General features: G+C 40.7%; 1 protein-coding gene across 1 annotated transcript; it reads right to left on the minus strand.

Moving 5' to 3' along the window:
* Positions 1-7,970: 7,970 nt before the first annotated feature.
* Positions 7,971-19,301, minus strand: LOC134075822 (carnosine synthase 1-like). Its single transcript, XM_062530882.1, has 8 exons — positions 19,184-19,301; positions 16,081-16,170; positions 15,109-15,566; positions 11,675-11,876; positions 11,491-11,576; positions 10,713-10,935; positions 9,456-9,718; positions 7,971-9,335 (listed from the first exon to the last, which is right to left on the minus strand). The coding sequence occupies exons 1-8, from the start codon at positions 19,299-19,301 to the stop codon at positions 8,121-8,123; spliced, it is 2,655 nt and encodes an 884-aa protein (XP_062386866.1). The 3' UTR covers positions 7,971-8,120.
* Between the last annotated feature and the right edge of the window lie 1,296 nt (positions 19,302-20,597).

The following is a 20,597-nucleotide window of genomic DNA, read 5'->3' on the forward strand; positions in this document are numbered from 1 at the left end:
TAACGATAACTATAACCATAACGATAAAAGCGTCCACACTGGCCAACGATAAGAAAAGTCTCTCCTTGTGTTAATGAATGTGATGGCTAGAATACTTTGGGTTCTGATTGGCTGTTAGCTTTTTATCGTTCTCAAAATCGCTCTGAAAGTGATCAACAACGATATCGTTCTTCATGTCGTTATCGTTATAGTTTAGGTGTGAACGTTGTCATTCATATTAACGAGAGCGATATTTATTTATAGTTATCGTTATCGTGATCGTTCTTGGTGTGAACGGCCCTTTAGTCTGTCTGTCTGTCTGTCTGTCTGTTTCTTAGCAAGATGGCTCAAAAAGTAATGGATGGATTTCGATGAAATCGATTAAATTTTGGGAGTGATTTGTAATTCCGTCGGGATTCCGTCAGCGTTTATGTATTTCGCTTAGTGGTGTAATGGCATGGTATGGCCACGTGGTGGCGATCTGAATAGTTTATGTTCAAATGTATGACAACCTAGGAAGAGCAATGCAGGCGGAGGTAGCTGCGCTCTCTGAGTGCTTTTCTAGTTATTACTATATACTGTATCTGGCTTGCACACAAGACAGTTTGTCGTACCAGGGCTGTGCCACTCGAGGAGGGGTCGCTCATTTGGTCTCCTATTCAACATGATGTGTGACGAGTGGGGAATGAGAGTGTGTTGCAAAATTATTGCACTTTATTAAATTTGTAAATATTTAAAGAGACCCTATGCAACTTTTTCATAGTCATAAAATCGCTCAGAAATCGTTGTTTTGCTTGACTGACCAGTTTCATGGAAAACAGTAATATTTCCTCCCGCCCCCAGTGTCCCTATCCGCTATTGCAACCTTGCAGTTTCTGCAGGAGACGATCGCTCCTTGTTTACATCTGGAAGTCTGAGACGCGTAAGGAACAAGAAGAACCCATTTATGTATTTATATATAGCCTATGTATAAATATACACGCTAAAACTGTCGGGGAAGCTCTGCAGAGAAATATGCAAGCATAAAACGAGCGAAAACGAGAGATGAAATCGCCAATCCTGCATGGTTCTCTTTAATATACGAAGTGCCATGAGGGTGCAGCAACTGAACTACAAACTCTCTCTGTGTGTTTGTGTGTTTGTATGCACATATCTGTGTTTATTAGAGTGACAGTGTGATGTACCGGCAAAGAGTTACAGAGGCTTGAATGTTGTTTTTGTTGTTTTTGTTGGTGGCCGCAGTGCTTCCTTTTGGCGTCTGACTGCGCTTTCAACTTTGGGCCGGTGGGCTGCTGGACTCGCAGCGACTTCAGACACCCCTATTGTGGACCGTTCCATTTTTAACCACCATGGCGCTAGAAGTAACGGAGATAGAGAACAACTTCAACTTCTCAAGCAAGTGTCAACATGGAAAAACAAAACAGTAGAAAATTCCTACAGTAGGCTAAATTCGGTTTGCCACTGACGTAGCCTACATTGGTAAATTGTTTCAAAGTTGTTTGGAGACGTCTAGCTTGTCACAGGTATTTCTGACCTGACATGGTCAAAACTGCACAAAATTGGCAGTAAAGGATCATTATGACACCCTCTGAATGCACGCGAGGTTTCGTGGAAATACGTTCATGGGGGGGGGGGGTGGGGGCATGCAATAAATTAATTTATGCTACTATACATTAACTGGCCTGTAGCTGGCCGCACACAGTTTTCTGTGAATATTTCGAGAATCGTAGGGCCTAGGAGGACCACCTCTTTTTGTATGGTGGTCTTAAGGGGCCATGCCAATCCATCCCATATTCCACTCATTTCAGGTATAGCACCACCTAGTAAAAAATGAAAAAGCAAAGATGAAGTGTTGTAATCACAGGTATATCTGGCTGACATGGTCAAAACTGCATGAAATTGGAAGTGTAGGATCATTATGACACCCTCTGAATGCATGCCAAGTTTCGTGAAACTTTGTTCATGGGGGGCCATACAATAAATGAATTTATGTGTAAATTTAGTGACTGTACACCAACTGGCCTGTAGATGGCCAGACACAGTTTTCTGTGAATATCTCGAGAACCATAGAGCCTAGGGGCCATGACAACCCATCACATAACCACTCATTTCATGTACTGTATAGCACCACCTAGTCAAAAATGAAAAAGAAAAATTAGGCATTGTAATCACAGATATCATTGGTAGACATTGTAATTTGGTTCATGGGGGACCATACAATAAATTAATATATGTGTACATTTAGTGACTGTACACTATGCACATGCATGCACAGGCACATATAAAGATACATGCACATACATGCAGGCACACACACACACACACACACACACACACACACACACACACACACACACACACACACACACACACACACACACACACACACACACACACACACACACACACACACACACACACACACACACACAGTCACAAGTGAACATACACACAATTATGGTGGGGTAATTCGCACTTTGAAAGACACCAAGTGGCTCCAGCCATAACTTTGAAGCGGGTAGCATCCATGGCCCATATCTCTCTCCAGCTGTTCTTGCTCTTCTCAACACCACCTCTCTCCCACTCATTTTTTGTAATCTCTTCACTATCCTATCCAATAATGGAAAAATAATTACCTGGCAGTGAATCGGGAACAGGAAGAAATGTGGGCCAAGAACTCCCACTCACTTGGAGTTTTGGGACTGCAGATGTTATCTACTTACTCTGCTCTGTAATAAAGGTTACAGTGGTTCCATGTATGAAACAGAGAAATGCATATAGTTTATGCCACAGCTGAACAGGTTGGAGTGGGAGACTTCACTGGGGATTTTACTGGGAAAATTAACCTCAGCTTTTGAGATCTGGGGCTATTACCTGGTAGTGAAATTAATTATGACATGCCTGCCCTGCACACTCAACAGTGCGTCACACCTGGGGGGCGCTGTGGCACAATAGGCCATACAGCGCTGATACCACATGCGGGTCTGAGTGCCCACAGGGACCCAGGTTTGAGTCCAGCCTGCGGTCATTTCCCGATCCCACCCCATCTCTCTCTCCCACTTACTTCCTGTCTCACCCTTCACTGTCCTATACAAATAAAGGCAAAAAAGGCCAAAAAATATACTTGAAAAAAAAAAAAACAGTACGTCACACCAGGGCTGTGGCACTTGAGGAGGTACTGCTCATTTTCTCCTCTAAATTGCTGCAAATATCTACTTGGTTGTGCACAGATTTAGCTGATATTTGGGAATCAGCATAGCCTGGAAGCCAGCCCGAATTTAACCCTGCCCACAAAATGTGAGGTTGGGAAATTCAGTTTGGACTTGCGCCATTGACAAACCTCTATGAGAACTCTGCAGACTTGTTGACACATTTTGGCATGTGGCAGTGTCATTTTGAGCCAGTACAAACATATTGGTCAAGAGAAAACCAACATTACAGTAAACCAACATTTTCAAGGAGTATGAATAATTTTGTTCCTAACTATACAATTGGCTAAAGTGACAAAAATTTCAGCAGTAGTTTAATCAAGTAATTGTGACAATATGGCATGGTAGAGTTTGTTAGTGTTGCAGAAATGTATTTCTACAGTTAAATGAAGGCATTGTAGTAGTATAGTATGTAGTGTATATCAAGCCATTCTTGAGACATTGAAAATGTGAGACTTGTGCAGAAGCTCTCATTGGTCAAACTGTGTGATTCTGGATGGGCATGACAAGCTCGCCATCCAACCCTTCCACTGGATGCTTTGTTGTGGACGTTCTCCGTCTCACACACAAATGCACATGCACACACAGAATGTGAATAAAACACTAGGGCCTTTCTAGAATCCTTTCAATACACTAAACTATTTCTTGGAATTTACCATAACACTTTCCTTGAATCCAACACATCTGCACATCCAAAAAGACTTCCATTCATCTCCTACATTTACTTGGGATGAGTCATCGCTGCATCTGGCAGGGGGTGGAGGAGTGGCCAGGACTCAAGTCTCAAAGGGAGGGATTCAGTTCCACATGAGGCTTTTTCATATCACACCGATATCCCACAAGCTCTGCTCTTGAAAGAGACCCTATGCAACTTTCTGCAGGAGACGATCGCTCCTTGTTTACATCTGGAAGTCTGAGACGAAGAACCACGCTTGCAATTTATATATTTAAATATAGCCTATACATGTATAAATATACACGCTAAAGCTGTCGGGGAAGCTCTGCAGAGAGAATGCAAGCATAAAACGAGCGAAAACGAAAAAAACGAAACCGAAACCAGAGATGAAATCGCCAATCCTGCATAGTTCCTCTTTAAGGCATTCAGTCCAAAAATACAGACTTAAGCGTGAGAGGGACAGAACACAAAGTACACTTTACTCTTTGAATAATTATCATTACTGATACGGAAAATAACAAAGGGAGACCATTAGTAAGAAAATGCATTTGCACAAATAAGTAAATTAAATAAACAGTGCAGTGTATCAAAATTGATGTTCTATATTTTAATTCCATTTTGAATAAATTAACTCATTACTGAAATACCGCAGCATATTGGTAAAGATAGTCCTCAGTCTAAGATTATATGACAGTAACACAAATATCATGATGTGAGAGACGAGAGAACAACTGAACTTGATTCCATGTTAAACCTTTTGTCCCAAGTGATGCATCATGGGTCTGCTTAATTTAAAGGAACAGTGTAGTTTTTATAGGCAGGTAAAGTCACATTACGGTAATGACACACAATAGTTTTACAATAAATGAAACATTTCCTTTGTATAATATCATAAATATCAATGTTAACCATACATATAGACAATTTTACACAACTTTGCATAATCTTCTTCAATTTATGTAAAAAGGTAGGCTGGGTAGCCTAAACCCTGATCTGCCGGCAATTGGGATTTAAAAAAAAAAAAAGATTTAGTTTAGTATGTAGTCTGACTATCACCACACTAAACTTAATCGTTTAAGATTGAACATTAGTCTGGGGAGTCTGCACTTATTTCTGCTGCACAAGAGGCGTGATCAATGGACATACAGTAGTTCAAATGACTCTGTACGTTTGGATAGTCTTTCAACCAATCAGACCAACAATCTGAGTGTGTCTTTTGGATAAGCTAGTTTGTGATTGGACCCAAAGGTTGTGGGTAGATAGATGGGTAGGTTAACCCAGCCTACTTGGTGATAGCCAGACAAGTAAAAAAGGACTTTTCATGAAAATAAAACAAAAATAGAATAATGGATATGGAAAAAATTTGGCAATGAGAATTCACTGATGTTTCGGTAAAATGCTCTGTCCCTAAGTGTTTAAAGTCTTTGTAAAAAATCTCGCTCTGACACTACAACTTCATGAGAATCACAAGGGCCAATACGAGAGCAGAGGTGCGTTTTCAGTCGGAATTTTGTGATCATTGGTCCAAGCTACCCAGGTGAAAAGCTCCCGGTCAACTTTCAGCATAAAACAAGTCTGTAGCAATTTATGATTAGACCAAGAAAATATCTCTATATCCTGGAATTATTATGAACTACCATTGCAAACTTAAAAAAAGATGCTTTTTTGTTCATGCATTATATTTCAATAAGTATTCATTCATGTCTCGAGTACTATCAAACATTAGCTCATTATCAGGGCTATACGTGGGAATACTCATGTTCATGATATTTTCAGGCTTTGGTATAAGTTCATATTCAAAGATCCAAAAGGATTAACCTTTTTGCAGCAGTTTCTTATTAGAGTCCCAAATCAATGTCATAAGTCATCTCCCGGCGCTCACCCTTTCTATTGTTTCTCCCTGAAAACTCTTGTAATTTGTATGACCATCAATCTTTATTATAAAATCACGGATCCATTCATTTTGTCGGTTAGTCGTTGTACCAGATTGTATATGAAATACAACCTATACATACAAATCACGTTAAATGTCAACCCTTTGGGCAAAAGGTCTGGCTTCCCAAAACCCAAATCAGGAAGCGTGTGCACACTGTGCAGCCTGTCCTCCAAGCGAAAACGAAACCCTGGGGTTTCTCTGGGAATTCTAAAGGGAGGGAATGTGGCACTGCTCTTGTGTGCTTTGTTTGGTCCCATATTATGTATGTTGTTTTGGACAAAAATATCTGTTCATTTAAATATAAATGCACATAAACATAAACAACAAGACTTCCTGCACAATTTAAATAGTGAGGGTGGTTGGGAGACTAGAACAACTGTGCTAGAATCAACTCAATCAACAACAAAAAAAGTGTGAGTGCAGCAACAGGACAAAACTTACTCTGAAGTAAGTGTCTGAGGAAGGACACAAGGAAGGAAGATGGCGCGGCTGTGTCCAGACGCCGTCAGGGTCGCTCTGCTTAGATTTTGTCTAATATTTACTGTGTATATTTTTCTTTCTTTTTCTTCTATGCAGAGCAATGGTCCCTTTTTAAATTTCACTACATGTAAAATGTATGTGACAATTAAAAACACTTGAACTTGAGTAAATTTACCCAGTTTTCTCACTTATTCACATACTTGGAATACCCCCCAGGGGATTATTACATACAATGTATTACAGAAGAGTTCATGTGGGGTGCATAGGGTACAAACCTTTGCACTAGCATAATTTTCATTGTTTAATTTACATCGGTTGGTCTCTTTGGGATATGTAAAAATTGCCTCAGCATAAACAATATATATTTACAGGCTACCTCAGAGTAGGGGGATGCAATCTTTCTTATACTCAACCCAACTGTATATTTCACTTAGTAGTAACTCTCAGTAATGGGATCCAAGGAGGGGTTAAACTGAAGTCATTTTTTATTATTTTATAACAGGCCCAACATACAATTGTGGACATTATAGGCATTAAATTGTAATGGACACATAATATTTCACACATTTCTGAAATAATCAACCATCAGCTACTTAAATATTATACACCCTTACATGTAAAACATTCAATACCCACACACACCTGACCTTAACAAAGTTTTCAAAATACATATTTAACATCTACAACAAAACTTCAAATACATATTTAACATCTAGTTTGGCAGTGGAAACCTAGCGTTTGATCGCATGCCAGTACATTTCATCTGCAAGAAGTCTAAAAGTACTCTGATTCGTTTCATAAATAGAATTTTGAAAAGCAGCATGTGAATTACATGGTTCTTAAGCATTCCTAATCAGTGAGCTGCAGCATTGAAATAAATGGTTAAATGTGACCCTGTAAAGCGGAACCAGTCGTTTTGGTAAAATTTACTTAATTAAGTTATTGTGCTCACGTGAACGGCTTTCCAACGATATGTATATCAAGGGTATTACACAAACTATCGCTAAGATAATCGCATCCAAAGTTGACATGGTTCTCCTGTCACGATATGCCAGAAGAGGAGAAATCACCTTTTTAAGCGGCGCGTGCACAACGGGAATGACAGCAAATGTGTTGAATCCTGCCGGGTTTAACAGTCAAAACGTATGTTTTTCCGTGAAATGCGTTCACGAAATGAAACTGTAGACTGTATACAGTCAAATTATGCGAAAACGTGACATTCAACATTTTAACCCGGAAGTTTGTTATTGTTGATTTTCTCAAAATAACGTTGTGCGCTAAATGACTGATTTCGCTTTGAATGGTCACAAATAGTTAAAGGGATTATCCAGAGTAAAATGCACTTTAGATCAATTTACGGATGATTGGGAGTACATACGTTGAGTTGACATCAAATCATGCCATTCGGATGTGTTTTGAGAAAGTTCGATTTTACCGTTTTTAGCCAAAACTCGTTAGCCTGGAAGTGAATCGGGCATGTCCTTTCGCCTCTACAAAACGCTATTTTTATACCTCTTCTACTGCTGTCTACAAACAACATTACACTTACGTGGTAGTGGGAAGAGGGTCCCTAAAGCCAAACCGAAGTATCCCCAGGTCTTTATGTGGTCGGATAGAGTCTCCAGAATGAATTTAATCGAGTCAGTACCTTTCCGGAACTGTTGTTGAAGTGTTGCTAAAATGTTCCCCAGCTGCAGCAGCAACACCACATAAAGACCTGGGGATACTTCGGTTTGGCTTTAGGGACCCTCTTCTCACTACCACGTAAGTCATCCGTAAATTGATCTAAAGTGCATTTTACTCCGCATAATCCTTTTAACCTCAAATGTCCTATGAAAGATTACATGAAAGGTTCCAAGAAGTACCTCACAGGGTAATCTTCAGAATCTATGCATAGCATTTGGGAAGCCAGTAGGATGTTGTTGATGGCGTCTTCCCTCTTCTTACTGAAACTTGACAGGTTAAGGGTGGCGACAGGTGCAGTGTCATCCTTAACATCGGTTATCATGCTGGATTTCACAATACCTTTGTTGATCAAACTATTCAGAATGACATCAAACTCCGGTGTCTTCTCCTTTGCACGAAAGTGCTGTTTTATCGGACTAGATATGCCAACAAAGTGTCCTCTTGGCTGAGGTGTCCACACCTGAGGCTGTATGTTGCAGGCAATCAGGAAAGCAACTGTGAAGATATCAACACCAAACACTTCCTTTATCCAAGTGGGAAGGAAATTCCCCCCAGTGCGTGGATTGATTTCTATGAGTTTGGGCCCATGGTCTGTGAGTTTGAGGTCAACATTGTAGACTCCATTCTCCAGACCACAGTGGAGACAGCTCTGATAGGCAGCAGCCACCATCTGGGCCTCCTTCTCCTGGCTGACCCCAGAGGGCATAAGGTGGGAGGAGCTGACGAAGTACGGCAAGACAGAAGGACCACACCAGGACACGAAGGCCAAGTGCAACCTTCCTTCAAAGATTGCCAAGTCCACCACGTACTTAGGACCTTCAAGATACTCCATAATCATTGGACTAGATGCAAAGCCACCACTAGGATCCAAGGCTGTCAGGGCCATCATTTCTTGGACATACTCCTCACACTGGTGAGCATTTTCCACCAGTTTCACAGAAACAGAACCAGCTCCATACTCTTGCTTCACCACAGCAGGGAATCCAAAAGATTCAGCAGTTCTGGTAAGATCAGTCAGGTTCTCAAAGTTTTCAGAACGGACAGTATACTGCCTAGGGGCAGGCAGGTGACACCAGCCCTGATCTATGGCAGCCAGATGCCTCTGGGTGTGGCTCTTCCTCTTGGCGATAGAGATGGCCTCCACTGTATCTCCTGGCAGGCCCAGTTTGGCCCTCACCAAAGCACAGAGAATTGTGTTTTTGCAGATGAAAGTTAAACAGCCATCTGCTTGCAAACCCCTCTTTTCCAGCAGAGACACAATGTTCTCGGCGTGGACTTCATCTTGTGTGTGATCCATGTAGTTGTAGACCAAATATTCTGAGACATAGTCATACGCTGGGTGTTGCTCCTTGTAGCAGACAAGAACACTCTGGTAGGAGAAAGCGTCAGTAAAGTTTAAACTTGTTGCTTTGCACTAAATTACAATTAGGTCTGACATTGTAAAGGTCACACTCTCTTTGGAAAACAGTATTATATCAATTTCATCTACCTTTATGCCATACTGCTTTGCTGTTTCAAAGACTCTTAGTTTTTTTGATGCCCCTGCTCCGATAAACAGCAGAGTCTTTCCAGCCAGGATGGAGCAGTGTGAGTGATGACATATGGTCTGTAGCAGGGGTTCGATAGCTGAGGTTGACAGCTGAGGTTGGAGAAGGTCATTTGGAGTGCTGAACATTCCCCTTGAAACATTGTTTATGCCAAGGAGGAAAGGCTGCAGCTCACCGTCCATTTTTCCCAGGGAAAAATCAACTCCTAAGAAGAAACAGGAACATAACTGAATGAAATATTAACTATTTATTGCATAGCTGCTAGTGCTACAAAATATGACTGCCTGCATATTCCCTCCACAAAAATAAATCACGCTGGTCAATCTGTCTCCAACCCCTACTTTGGCAACTTTTGTGTATGTAAATGAGTGTGTGCATGTGTGTGTTTGCTTCTGTGTGCATTGCATTAGTGTGATACATAAAATTATCTTTTACCACATTTTGCCAGATAATTTTTGGCCTTGTTCCAATTAGCATTGCAAGCAACTGTACCAAAAACGGAGTCAATTGCTGTACATTTAGGGGTGGCACACTTTTTGACAATGTTGACGTTTTTTTGTTGACAATACAGAGAGAGGCATTGCCTTTATTAGCCTAATATGTTGAGCAATACAAATTGTGAAAAAAGTGTGCCAGCCTTTTCTGGTGTCCGTGTCCTATTGGTTCCATTTTTGATACAGAATATTTATAGGATCACAAAATGTGATCTGGCAAAATCTGGAAAACTTTTCCTTATCCATAATAATGTGTGTCATCTTAGTGTACATGTCTCTCTCTCTCTCTCTCTTCTCTCTCTCTCTCTCTCTCTCTCTCTCTCTCTCTCTCTCTCTCTCTCTCTCTCTCTCTCTCTCTGTGTGTGTGCTAAAATAATCCGGAAGAAAAAGAAAAACTAGGTCATAACAAAATACAAGATAGGTTAACAAATATTACTGCATCATGAAATGAAATTGAACATCATATACTGTATACTGTATGAGGAGCTCTTTTCCAAAATGCTATGAATCCATTTTTGAAAATATCAATTAGTCATGTTATTTAATTGTGTATTTCAGGTAATATCAATAAAAGTGCAGCTGTGTTATTTTGATTGAGTAAAGATAAAAAAAATAAAAAAAAACTGTAGCTCAATTATAGTTCCAGTGACATTACTTGGAGAACTGAATTAAAAAATATGGGGAAAAAATGTATATAAAATGTACCAATCAAATCTGTCCTTGCATGAGGTCCCCCCTTTTCTGTGACCTCTAACTCTGACTGGTGGTCCATAATAGCTTGCAGGGCTGTCTTTGCCCATTTCTCAAGGGAGGAAATGATGTCATCAGGCTGAGACAAGCCCCAGTCTCTTAAAGTTTCCTCCAGGCTCTGCAGTCTGCTGGGACCAGCTCTCGGGTGGGTCTCTGCTCTGTCAACCCAACACAACATCTTGGAGAAATGATGGGAGAGGAAAGGTGAGGTCTTATTCAGAGTTTACATCCCATTATTCCTGTTACACTCCAACAGTAGTGACTAAAGAAGCAAGCAGCCTAGAAGTCATGAGCAAGTCCCTGAGCAATGCACATGCTGCATTCATGGCATGTCAGAAAACTTGCGTGGAAATATTGTGCCCAATCGCAGCGGCCTCTGTTTTACACAAGGGGCAAACCTCCCCTTACTGTACATACTGTATCTAGCAAGGTGGTTTATCACTAAAATAAGACTGCAAATAGAAACATTAATTTGACTTTCTTGCTCTTGCTCAACACAACAACGTACTGTAAACATGTTACTGAGGGAATCCATGGACAAAGCATTAACCCTGAGTTGCTCCCAGGGGAATTGTCTCTACAGCTGGTTTCTGTAAATCCCTTCGGATAACAATGTCAGCTAAATATGTAAATAACATGAATCATGCCTGTTTACTTACAGCTTGTGTGTGTGTATGTGTGTGTGTGTGTAGTTTTTTACATCTGAACATTCTGATTCTCCAGGTATATATACCTGAGTCACTTGAGGCTGGTCATCTAGTGTGCGACACACCTGGGCACTGATACGAAGGGAGAGTTGTTCCTTCCTCACGGTGGGTTCTATGTAACAGAAAAAAAACCCCATTACATTACATTTTCTCTGAAGTCCTCATTAGAAGTATTCATTTTAGGCTTGGACATGAGCGTGTTAGTCTTACCTTTGAATAGTGAGTTCTTAACCTTAGTTCTTTGGAGAGGTTGAATGGAGGGGTAGCAGGCTGTCAGCAGAATGGCCTCTCCCTCTCTCATCTGTGGGACCAGGGCAGCAGCAGCTCTCAGCAAACCCTCCCTGTCCTCTCGACTCAACACAGCAGCACTCTCCTGGGAGCCCAAGCCAGAGGTGGAGAGCTGCACCAACACCTGAGACAGACAGTAAGGTCCACAATTCTGTAAATTAATTTACTGTATGGATTACAATGTAATCAAATCAAGGGTGGGGGACAATATGTACCTTATAGAAATGAATGTGTTTAAATATGTTCTGTATGATATGATTTGTATAATACTATAATATCTATTAAACTACAGTGACTAGTAATAGCCACATAACATAGCCTTTTTTTTATACTGTATCATTATCTAATGCCATTGATTAGGGATGAATTAATGACAACCATAACTATAATGATATAAACAAAAATCGATGCAGTGTAATAGAAAAATAAGTCCAGATGAGGCCAAAATGTAGCATTTTGGGCTTGCAACATTGTATGTTTGCTCTGCTTTCCTCTAATTTCAACCTTTTGGGTACTGTAAGCCTTTTTCCACCGACAGAGAACCGGCTCCGTTCCCATTCGTGAACCAACATTTGAACTGTTCAGAGCATTTCGACCAAACAAAATAGTCTAGTAGCCAACTAGGTGAACTCGGAAATATTGAGTAGCCTACACCAAACTTTTATATTGCAGAAATGTGAAATATGGGTCCTCAGCATACAGAAACGCCGGAATACCAATTTGCATATGTTGAGCAATTTGCATAATTAGCATTATCAGCTTAATTGTCCATTTTTACCACATACAGTATTTTGCACCGTATGGCCAATCTCTACAATATGTGAGTGGTTTTAGAGGTTTTAGAGGATCCTGCTTTCATTTCTGGCATTTTCAGATTTCAAAGAGCTAATTTCATTACATATTTATGTATTTATTTAGGATCACATTTTGTATACTTTCAGGCATAATTGTAGGTTATTTTTATGCTAAACACAATAATCTTACATTTCAGAATCACGAGCTCTTGTGAATGTTTTTCTGGGTGTAGTGAAACTGAATCTCCTCCTGACACTTTTGACGATTCAAAATTGCTTTTTGGATAAACAATGAATCTTTGTTAGGCTGAATGTTATGCATTTCTGGAGGAAAAAGCTATGTGATTTGACATAACTTGGATCCTGAGACACCCAATGACATGACATCATCTAAGCCCATCACCATGTGTGATCAACAAACTACTGTATGTACAAACATATATTATATACATGCCACACAAGACCGGCTCTGCAAGCGGCTATAGGGCCACACCCAAATGGCAGAATCCATTAGTACAAAATATGACCGGCACTCAGTCCTGCACATTCTCCCCGGAAAAATAAATCACACCTGTCAATTTCTTTCCATCTCCTACTTCATCTCCTTCTGCAATTTTATGTACATATGTAAATGAGCGTGTGCATGTGTGTGCTTGCTTCTGTGTACAGTTTGTGTGCTTCTCTGTCTGTGAGTTTTCGCTTGTGAGTGTGTGTGGTGGGGGTAATGTGTAATGTCTGTGCGTGTTTGTGTTTTATGTGTCTGTGTGTGTGCATATTTACTTGTGTATGTGTGTGTGTGTGTGTGTGTGTATTTTTATGTTTGTGTACGTGTTTTGAGTGTGTGCGTACCTGTGTGTATGTATGTGCGTGTGTGTGTGTTTGTGTGTATGTGTCTGTGCTTGTGTGTGTGCACTGTGCATGTATGTCTGTGCTTGTCTATGTGTGTTTGTGTCTGTGTGTGTGTGTGTGTGTATGTTTTTATGTTTGTGCACGCATACAGTATGTGTTTGAGTGTGTGCGTACCTGTGTGTACGTATGCATCTGCATGTGTGTGTTTGCGTGTATGTCTCTGTGCTTGTGTGCGTGTGTATGTGTATATGTCTGTGCTTGTCTATGTTTGTGTGTGTGAGAGTGTGTGTGTGCCTGTACTGCATGTATCTTGCAACACTCTTTGATGTCCCCGCCACACGATCAAAAGTTTTAAAAAATCTGCTCTGAATGGCCAAAACTCCCATAACGCAGAAGTAGCCTGGAAAAAGCGCTGCCATTTTTTATATGGAAGTATCGGCACTCTGTTTTATCTACCGCTCTTCTCCATCCCATTCGCTTTTCTGATGTCTCACGTGAGGTCTTCATTCAGCGGCCAGTTCTTTGTCTGTCTGTTCAGTGTGAAGGCCATTGTCTGGCCAACGATTATCGTTCTCTATTTTGGTAATAAATGACCCTTTTCGAAACAAGCTTACACCTGTGTGCGTCCCCCCTCTTATATTGCGGCCAGCTGTAATGATGGGATAACCTGTTTTGGAATTTTACCCAGATATAACAGATGCTACTTTCTGATTGGCTGTTGGGTGGTTAGACACTGTGTTTTTCTGTGTGAGAATTAGAAGGGCATCTCTTTCCTCACACTTTGTTTTTTCCTTCAGAAATGCCATCACTCAATGCCAGTTATAAATGTGTATGGGAGTGGTTGTGTGTGGGTGTGTGTGGATTAGTAATGATAAAAAAGTAGATTAAGGCTGTAATCATAATGTACGGAGAATGAGGATGTAACCATCGTGATCTTTTTATTGATAATCCCTCTGTTTTAAAAAGCAGAACAAGAATGCACATGTTTCCCATGTGTACTTGTTAAGCTTTGCCTTAATGTCAGGACTTTTTCTTCTTAGTACAATATTTGTCCTTATCATTATAGTTACATTTCTTTTTTTTTTTTTTTAAAGATTATTTTTTGGGCTTTTTATGCCTTTATTTGGACAGGATAGTAGAGAGAATGACAGGAAGTGAGTGGGAGAGAGAGTCGGGGTGGGATCTGGAAAGGACCACGGGGCGGGAATCGAACCCGGGTCGCCAGCGTACGGTGCAGGTGCCCCAGCCAGTCACACCACTGCCGGGGCCATAGTTACATTTCAAATCTATTCATCCCTAAAAAGTGCCAAATGATACGGCCTACAACAGTATATTGCCATCTTATTAGCAACACTAAAGAGTTTTTTGTACCTTAGAATAATGTTTCCAAAATCATTTCAGTGGTTCATCAACTCGTAACAGGATGAACGGCACTTCTGCATTCGCTTTGCGGCCCTAAATTGGCTATAACCGCATTATGCAAATTTACCAGATTGGGTTGCGGATCTGTAGTTCGATGGAATGATACATAAGAAACTACACATTTGATTTGCTTCGATGTTGCAATACATCATACTTTCATAAAATCATGCAACATACTCTACCTTGCCAGTGGACATCGTTATTTGAGTAAAAGTGCTTTAGTATTACTTGAAGTATCACTGCATTGCAAAGCAATGGCATTACTTACCAATCCTGGTAAAGGGAACTTACTTTGTCAGAACCTTGTACCTCTGGCCGTTGAAGAAAGTCACTGATGACCTTCTCCATAGATTCCTGTAGGTCTTCCTTTTCTTGTGTAGGGTGGAGCATGAGGGAAGGGTGAGAGGAGACTAACCCCTCTGGAGGGCGATAGGAGAGGGCCAGCATAGGAGGGAGAGGGACCCCCTTCCCCCCCAAGAGCTGGTAGTTCAACAGAACATCCTCAGTGAGGGTATTGAGTTGGGGAGAGCCGCAGGTCAGGCAGTCCAGCCCCTCCCCCACAGAGGGTCCCACGGAGCCATCCTCTAGGAGGTATGTGACACGACAGGGAGAACTGAAGGTATCCAGGTAAGTATAGCCCCCAGCCTCAAAGGTAACAGCCTTCAGGATAAACAGGGAGAACAGGCCTGATTGGGTGCTGGAGGGGGATCTGCACACCCAGGATGGGCATAGGCAGAGCATCATTCGACCTGAGAACAAAAACAATGAAATACATTTTTTCCAACGGTGAATTCAACTGGGAATATCTGGTGATACCGATACTGGGGATGATACCTGTAGTTAAACAACCGGACAGAGACGGACATCCCGGGTTCAGAGAGTAAAAGTCCTGCCAAGTGATTGATCCAACCATTTAGTAAACCAGCTCATCCTAATTACAGTATCTGCCAGGTAGATCAGATAATTAGTGATACACCTGTGTTAAGTCAAGTGCACAGGTAGAAAGAATACAGTATATGCCAGGACTTTTACTTTTTGGAACCAGGAATGTCCGCCTCTGCAACCGGATATGTGGCTTCTCAGCGGTATGCGGCATGCGCCGCATGTACCCAATATATTTGTTGACAGATTGCAGATTTAAGGCATGCCTCGATAGCAGAGAAAAGCTGGTGCTCTCAGATACTGAACGGTACTGATGTAGGAATAGATTAAATATTCAATATACAATATACATCTATGCCATTAAGGTAGATTGACAGTTACCTGGGCATTGCTTGCCACCAGCCAGCAAAAGTGAGAGGTATTTATCAGGAGATGCCATGGCACAGATTATTACATCACACCTGCCGATATCTGCAAAAGAGAGAGAGAGAGAGAGAGAGAGAGAGAGGGAATACACTTCATTTAATGCATCCAAAGGCTAGTGTGTATATCATGAATTGCATTAACTGAAAAAGTAATTCAACACTTAAATTTGGAGAGCACAATATTGACCATTAATACATAAGTTATTTCTGTCTGTACTTATTAGTGCTCAATGAGATCTGTATCAATTGTCATTACATATTTATGTCTTTATTCAACAATTTCTTACTCAGACTCAGTGCTTGAAGTGGGCCGGAACGCAGCGGAACGCAGTTCCGGAACTTCTGTATTTTCGTATTTTGAGTTCCGCCACTTTTTTCTGCGTTCCGGTACTTAGACTACTGAAACTGATCCGATGCAGCGACAGTGGCCCGAGATAATAGATAATATCACAAGACCGATGAAAGACTACATTACCCACGAGCCACGACAGTGCCCTATCTACCGGTACCGGGCCGCGAGAAGATTACCATTTGGGCCGCCGGCCGACCCTCTCTGCCTTCTTCGAGAGACGCACCATGCGGCCGCGGCCGCACCCTTTCTTCTCGGTCATATTGCTGCGCAATGTTTCGCTCAGAAATAACAGGCATATCATATGAAACTGCAGAACCTGACCTTTCCAATGGCGCTATCCGCTCGTTTCTATGATGAACGGTTCGCGAGATAATTAGCGTTGAAAATTGCAGTTACATACAAATATGAATGTCACATTCAGTTCTGCGTCTTACCCATTCTTCTTTGTGAAATATCTCACGTTTTCGCACCTACCCTATGGCAAACTACATATCAAAATAGACAGAGATCCTACTGATCCATCAAATTTCTATATTTTGTCATTTGTCATATAGCCATGGCAGATGCTTGATATGCCATTTCAGGACCCAAAATACCAATAGAAATAACACTTACAGTCACATACTCTCTCGTTCTGACTTTTGACCTTGAATCTCTGTTCTTGCATGGCCAGTTGTTAATACTGTTAATTAAATCAATGTAACAAGTAGGCTAGAGCCTATTTCACAGTTTTCTTCGTCTGGGCCTTTAGCACAAAGGTTCAACACTAAAGCACTTTTCCTCTTTTGCACGCACGCTATTTGTTTATCCACCAAATAACGATGTCCACAGACAAGGTAGAGCATGTTGCATGATTTTATGACAGTATGATGTATTGCGACATCAAAGCAAGTCAAATTTGTGGTTTCTGAGATCTCATTTCATCAAACCACAGGTATGCTACAGTTATAGTGCGGTTATAGTCGATAGAGGGCCGCGCAGTGAATGCAGAAGTGCTGTTCACCCTGTTATGAGTTGATGAATTGCTGAAATAATTTTGGAAACATTATATTAAGGTACAAAAAACTCTTTGATGTTGCTTTAAGGTTCAAGGGCCTTCAGCCCAGTCTATTGCTAGGCCTACAAGTGGGCTATCACACTGGTCTGGTTCATGTTGTTTTAATGGTTTTTCAGTATTCCATTTGTGAATTAGAAAAAAGTAGCCTAGGCCTATAGGTTATTGCTTGAAAGAATGATTAAATCAAAATAGTTTTTGAACCAACACATCCTAAAGACTTGATTTTTTTTCACCGCACAAATGTCGGAAAATCAGAGTTCCTGCACTTATTTTTTCCCACTTCAAGCACTGCTCAGACTGAATAGGGGATTTTTGGTAAATCCTTAAAGGAGAATTCCGGTGTGAAATTGAGCTTAACTGTACCGAAACATGTTAAGGTGTTCTCACACGTGTTAAAGACGCACCTTCGCTCACCCCCCCGCACTCCGACCTCCGCCGTCTTCAGCCGAGCTTGCAGTAGGCTTGAATCTATTAGATTGGGCATCACGTAGCCTATGCAGCTAAATCGCTATTTTTAAAGCATTAAAACGGTTCCAAGTAACTCCACACTGTATTGATAGACTTCTGAGGGTCCTGACATTTAAAACGAGATACTTAGAACTTTGGAAGTGCACAGGAAGTGTATTAAAAATACTGTTTATTCAAGCAGTACCTTCATAGAATCTCTCCGCTGGGCGGAGGTTATTGATATAGTACAGATCAATAGAAATTCAAATACAAATCTTACAGCCTTGTAATACATTGTCTTACTATTAATATTCTCAATAATATGAGTCAATATAAATATTTAATCAAAATCTGAGCAAAATCTTAAACAGAGTTGACACTTCACTGGACATGCTTTAGATACTATTGAACACCTATGACTGTTAGTCATCGTCAACTCTGTTTTCATTAATCTGTGCAATACATTGCAGTTTTTGTCTATTGCTTATACACTTTTTGCAGGATTTACAATAACTTGCCTGAAGTCTAGCGCAAGCTGATTGGTGTTCAGCTTTCAGGTGAGTGTGGTTATTACCAATTACCAGATGAATTTTGAATGGAAGTATCGCATTCTGCGCATACAAAAACTCGCTAGCGCTGTCTTAGTACATCTGGCCCAGTGTACTGTTTTGGAAAAAGTGTGTTGCAGAATTTCAAACAATGCAATGCAGCAAATGTGTTTAAGCTATGGTTAGTTACACACTACACAGTATGTATGCTATAAGAAGTTTAGGTATTGAAGTTTTGGTCTAAGCATCAGTTTTCAGCGTGTAAGCAACGGGCAAGTATCTTACTGTTCATATTGAAATTTTAAAAGCAGACATATAGTAATTAAAACGCTACTCTTGATATACAGTAATTGTAAATATTTTGATTACTTTTGAAAGAAGTAATTAGTAACGGTAAATAATTACTTATTTATGGGTCCCCTCTAATTTCAGTAACTTTCCCAACACTGCATTTAAACATATAGGCCTATGTCCTTGAGTGCACATGCATTTCTGTCACAAAAGTGTAATCCTTTCATAGCAGCAAAGAATCGTTGCATTTTTTTTTCAGGTTGACAGAACGAGGGCTATATGTACTAATGTTAGTATCACTCTTTGTGATGAAATATGCCATTTCATCATACATACAGTAGGCCTACAATTAATGAGCTCTTACCTTTTCTAGGGTGCTGAGTACGGTCTCTAGTCTTGGGAAGTGCAAGTTCACGTAATATTTGCTGCAATGCCGAGTAGCTTTCAGGCAAGAAGCCCTTGTCTTTTTTGGTGCTGTCCATGATACACACCGTCTGTGAAATGTGTGTTGTGTCCTTTACTACTGTTCACAACACTGAAAGATGGGCCTGTCTGAGACAGGTAGTGCATGACCGTAAGCTTTACTGTCACGTTCCCGCCCCCTTCTCAACCCCTAAGGGACTCAACCCCTAAAGTCCCCTGACTGCCAAACTTTAATAATGGGCGGGCCAGATTCCTAGGTCCTCACCTCACTTATACGAAAAAGAACTCCAGAAATATTATAAGATTTAGTAGTTCTATGGTAGTATAATACCTCAATAATACCCTAACTTTCTACAGTGTTCCTATTGTACAGTCTTATAGTACTGTTATGTTCCAAAAATACTATATTATTCCTATAAGATGACAAATATTTTGCCCCAAAGTACTATAGATTTTTCCGTCATTGCTGTCATTATGAGATTACAGTAAGTTAAATTGCAAGAAGATGACTTTAAATACCTGGTTTTAGTCAACTTTACCAGGAGGGCCAATAAATGTGGCGGCCACACATTGAGAGCACACTACAGTTCCTCGGCCCCTCTATGTTAACCTCTGGGCTTTGTGTCTGCTAGTAGAGGCTTGTACATGTCTGTCATTTACATTCTTGTACTTAGACTCCTATTTTGTGCTTGCAGCATTTTGTGCTTGCAACTACTCTTGAGCACTCAGTTTTTTGACCAACAGAGAACACGATTGTTGAACTGATTCCATAGAATTGTTTTAACCTGGGTCTTATCAAGTCAACCAGCCTGCATTTCCACCAGTTTGCAATGGAACAAGGAACCAATGGAACCATCAATAGAGGATGACAAGGCAACAGTCGATTCCTATAAAAAATGCTTTTAGCCTTCTCCAGTTCGCAGTAAAAAAAAAAAAAAAAAGTTTATATATATATACAGTATATTGATATATATACCAGCTTTGAATGAAGTGCTCGAATGTCAACCAGTTTTTGTTTGGTTAAAATGTTGTTTCGCAAACGGGAACGGAATCTGTTCTCTGTTAGTTGAAAAGGGCTATCAGTAATCTGAGCCTTATGCCTGTTGTTGGCTACTCTGTTCTGATAGACTAGACTTTCAGTCCAGAATGATTAGATCTCTGAACTGGTTAAGCTACTTCAAAATTAAAACAAGCAGGGCCAGAATGGGACACTTAACTTTACTGGCAAGTTCCAGTGGCCCTTAGGGGTATTGGTAGGCTGGGTGAACCTTGCCTGACCTGCTGGCAAATTTGGATTTTACCCGGCAGCTCAGGCTTGAAACCTGCACATCTATCTCCCCTGTAGCGTACCTGTG

This window comes from Sardina pilchardus, chromosome 3, assembly GCF_963854185.1.
Source record: "Sardina pilchardus chromosome 3, fSarPil1.1, whole genome shotgun sequence".
Lineage (NCBI taxonomy): Eukaryota > Metazoa > Chordata > Actinopteri > Clupeiformes > Clupeidae > Sardina > Sardina pilchardus.

Bases quoted from the DNA above. Each gene is read 5' to 3' on its own strand.
- LOC134075822 (XM_062530882.1), bottom strand. From the start codon at position 19,301: ATGGACAGCACCAAAAAAGACAAGGGCTTCTTGCCTGAAAGCTACTCG. The intron at 15,567-16,080 runs GTAACTGTCAAT...TTTTGTTCTCAG, and splicing joins TGGTGGCAAGCAATGCCCAG to GTCGAATGATGCTCTGCCTA. The intron at 9,719-10,712 runs GTACATTTTATA...GTTTCTTCTTAG, and splicing joins TGCAAGGACAGATTTGATTG to GAGTTGATTTTTCCCTGGGA.